The 4,220-nt window shown below is 49.3% G+C and overlaps 1 protein-coding gene across 1 annotated transcript; it reads left to right on the top strand.

The window, feature by feature from the left end:
- Positions 1-318: 318 nt before the first annotated feature.
- LOC311015357 (uncharacterized protein) lies at positions 319-2,849 on the top strand (the record flags this gene model as incomplete). Its single annotated transcript, XM_084012523.1, has 3 exons — positions 319-337; positions 2,028-2,416; positions 2,601-2,849. The coding sequence occupies 3 exons, from the start codon at positions 319-321 to the stop codon at positions 2,847-2,849; spliced, it is 657 nt and encodes a 218-aa protein (XP_083868649.1).
- Between the last annotated feature and the right edge of the window lie 1,371 nt (positions 2,850-4,220).

Genomic DNA, 4,220 nt, shown 5'->3' with positions numbered 1-4,220 from the left:
CACTTGGCACAGAGCAGCGAGATGAAGGGCAGCGGATAAATCAAACCGAGGAACTGAAGGCGCCGGTTCTACTGCTGCTTCTCAGATTGCAGTCATTGCAGTTCCCTAATTAGGGGTGGCCCAAAGGATTCTGGGACGGGGGAGAGGATCGCGGTGAGGAAAGGTGATGAAGCCAACATCCTTCCATACACACTCATGTTGTTCCTCCTCGCTGGTTAAAGGACAAATCTACGGTGTATCAAACACCCCGGTTCGGTTAGTGCTTGTTGGCGTCTCACAACCATTCATAAAGACTGTTTAGAAGAAGTGGACGTCGTCATGGCGACATCACCTGTTGGTATGTGGACTACAGTTTTGAAGCCCCGAGGTCGCCGTCTTCCAATTTTTAAAAGGAAGTGACAATATTTGGATCTGGATCCATGTGGATTCTGGTGTGAAGCTGCTAACAAAGTTAGCTTCTATAATTCAAGGTCAACTTTACAGCTAAGTGTTAAAGTCATCTTAGTAGCTAACTAGCATTGGTAGCGTGGTAGCGACCTGTCAATCAGCAGGTAAGCCCCGCCCCCTAAAGCATCCCCTGCTTTCTGGTCTGGTGGACTCTAAATGGACCATAATGTACTAAATGAACATCATGCTGGATTGAAGAAGACTTGAAACTAGAGATCGAGACCATAAACTCATGTTTACGTTTATGTTGACCGGCTAATTCAGCTGCAGTCCGTCGTCCTGAAACCGGCGGTGATGCACATCGCTGCACACTGACCCACTTTACATATAGGCCATATTAATAATTCATGTTCTATACGCACCACCGTATGTGTGTGTGTGTGTGTAATTATAATTAGAACTGCTAGAATGTTTCTTCAGTTTAGATTCAACCACCTGGATAGACACTATTTGATGGGAAAATGCTCTAAAATTGTAAAAGAAAAAAAACATGAAACCAGATTCGGGTCCTAATGATCCTGTATGCTAAGTGGGATGACACATTATTGAGCAGTCATGCTGAGTTGGAGATGGCTGAGTCGAGGAAGTTGCACTTTGTCGTAGTATTAGCTTAGCGTGAACTACACTATCGTACGTCACCAAAACTAGCCGTTAGCTCGTCTTGCTGGCTAGCCAGCTAACTTTGCTACGTTCCATCACTAACGTAACGTTACCTGATGTGGTTTATCCAGCGACTCTCTTTATCAGCCGGGAAGAGAAAGAAGGAAATAATAGATCATTTAAAAAATGTTATAAGAAAACACGTAATTAGAAACAAGACACTAAGTTGCGTTAGCTCCATCTCTCCCAAGCTACTTGCGTGTTTCATGCCGCGATGGACTCGCACCAACAACGGGTCGTTCTCTGATTAGAAGCCGATCACCCGAAACACGTTCTGATTTCAGCTTTGAAGGGGAACTCAGTGACAAATGTGTTGCATTTCCTGTCGCGGCTTCGCAGGAAAAACTACCGGCGTTGTGTTTTATTTAACGTGAAGCATCAATGGTAGCTTCTGACAGTGAGATAAACGTATTTATAATGGCAGAAATGCTCATTTTAATGTTGTTTTCATATTTATTATCATTTCTGAAGAAGCAGCATTAAGCAAGGTGGAAATGATATGCAGGAAAACGAGCTAACACGGTGACGTAAAGGTCACGACTGCAGAACCTCATGAATTCTCACATTTAAAAGAAAAAGGCATTAAAGAGCTCATTATGATTTAGTTGTGTGGTAGCAGGAATGTGGGAGCTTAAAGGGTAACACTGAGACCCCCGGAACCAGGACCCCCCTGGAAGGGTCCAGATAATGAGGGGAGGGTCCTCAAAGACACCAGTCAGCACTAATAAGCTCCAGTTTCTATCATTCATTAATATTCACAAACACACACCAGCTGGAGATTCCTGCCTCTGGGAGACCTGGTCTCCTGGTCCCCTGGGGTCCGTGGTGACGGGTATATTGATCCGGGGGAGGGGGGGGGGGGGGGGGCTCTCAGCCAGGAGGACTCATTACTTAAGTGCTGCTCCTGTTCCTGCTCGTAGAGGAGACAGAGATAGGGGACGGACTACTAAACCACATCAGTCCTCCTCAGTCAACCCCAGTCCACCTTAGTCCTCCTCAGTCCACCCCAGTCCTCCTCAGTCCTCCTCAGTCCACCTCAGTCCTCCTCAGTCCACCCCAGTCCTCCTCAGTCCTCCTCAGTCCACCCCAGTCCTCCTCAGTCCACCTCAGTCCATCCCAGTCCTGCTCAGTCCACCTCAGTCCACCCCAGTCCTCCTCAGTCCCCCTCAGTCCACCCCAGTCCCTCTCAGTCCACCCCAGTCCTCCTCAGTCCACCCCAGTCCTCCTCAGTCCTCCTCAGTCCTCCTCAGTCCACCTCAGTCCCCCTCAGTCCTCCTCAGTCCACCTCAGTCCATCCCAGTCCTCCTCAGTCCCCCTCAGTCCACCCCAGTCCTCCTCAGTCCCCCTCAGTCCACCCCAGTCTTCCTCAGTCCACCCCAGTCCTCCTCAGTCCCCCCTCAGTCCACGTCAGTCCCCCTCAGTCCTCCTCAGTCCACCCCAGTCCTCCTTAGTCCACCCCAGTCCTCCTCAGTCCCCCCTCAGTCCCCCCTCAGTCCCCCCTCAGTCCACCCCAGTCCTCCTCAGTCCTCCTCAGTCCACCCCAGTCTTCCTCAGTCCACCCCAGTCCTCCTCAGTCCACCCCAGTCCTCCTCAGTCCACCTCAGTCCACCCCAGTCTTCCTCAGTCCACCCCAGTCCTCCTCAGTCCACCCCAGTCCACCCCAGTCCTCCTCAGTCCACCCCAGTCCTCCTCAGTCCACCTCAGTCCACCCCAGTCCTCCTCGGACCGCATCACGTTTGTGAATGTTTCCGTGAGGAAGGGAATGTTTTCCGTTCTTTCAGGCTCAGGTTGGTTTCCATGGTGACGTCGTATGAAGAGCGCCGACGTTTATGAATGAAGACTTTTATTCTGAAAACAGTTGAACGTGTGTGTTGTAGCTCCTCGCCTCCGACTGACTTCCTGTCTGTTCTTTTAAACCTGAAACTCCACAAAGTCCTGATTCTTTGGTTTGTGTGTCGAGCTGCTGATCTCCGAACCCGACCAGATGTTTCCCTCATTCAAGTCAGACAAACAGGAAGCTGATTGAGTTTCAATTGAATCTGATTGATTGATTTCAAAATAAAGGCTCGTCTCCGGCGTGTCGAGGCGGATGAAGGCCGACTTTTATTTCTGCACAATCAATGTCAATTCTCCCTTCGTTGGATCCGGATCATAAATCACACACACACACACACACACACACACACACACACACACACACACACACACACACACACACACACACATACACACACACATACACACACACACACACACACACACACACAATATCCAATCATTTCAATCAGATGTTATTGATGATCTGCATTTGTGATCTCCGTTCTCCTCGTTAACCTCGTTAAGGTCTTTAGGGTGATGATGTTGATGCTTATTGTTGCTTTTATTCATTTGAGGCCATGTTGTCATCTTATGGGTGTTTATTGATCGGGGTAGTTGGGCTAAGATGCTAGCGGTAGCTTTCACTTGTTGTCATAGCAACGGCAAACGGAAACAAGAAACTTGTTTCTATCTGTTTATGTATTTATAGACTCACATATTTCAACTTTTTTCTCTGAATATTGCCCCCCTCTCTAAACTCCGTGTTTTTCCTACAGCGATGATACGCCGTCGTAGTTCTGTTGTGCGTGGATCTGATTGGTCCAGCTCGTTAACAGATTTGTGGTCGGCGGTCTTCACGTATGACACGGCCGTGGAGATGAGATGTTAAGGAGACATTAAGGCGCTCGCAGCAAGAAAAAAAGCTATCTCACAGCAGAAAGAAGAAAACAAAGACACAGACATGAAGCACAGTTCCAGCCAATCCTCCGCTGTGAATCAGATAAACGCCGAGGTAGAGACCCGGCGAGGATATCCCAGAAGCCTCGGGGGTTGCCGAGGGACGAGGTGTGACATCAGTGTAATGGAGGCCGACGTGTTGTTGGCTGTTTGGTGACCCGACGCCTTTGTGGAGGGCGTCCTTATCAGCGGCGGCTCCGAGGAGGTCGGAGCTCACACAAAAGGAGAAAAGGCTTTTTCTTTTATCGCGTTGAGCGTTATCGTTAGCGGCGAGGAGGAGGGGGGGGGCTTTTGTCCAGCGCTCCGCGGCGGCGATAACAATTATTGCTTCCCGTGTT

This window comes from Eutrigla gurnardus, assembly GCF_963514095.1.
Source record: "Eutrigla gurnardus genome assembly, chromosome: 1".
NCBI classification, from domain to species: Eukaryota; Metazoa; Chordata; class Actinopteri; order Perciformes; family Triglidae; genus Eutrigla; species Eutrigla gurnardus.
The sequence above is the reverse complement of the archived record's forward strand: the minus strand, read 5'-3'. Positions and strand labels throughout refer to the sequence as shown.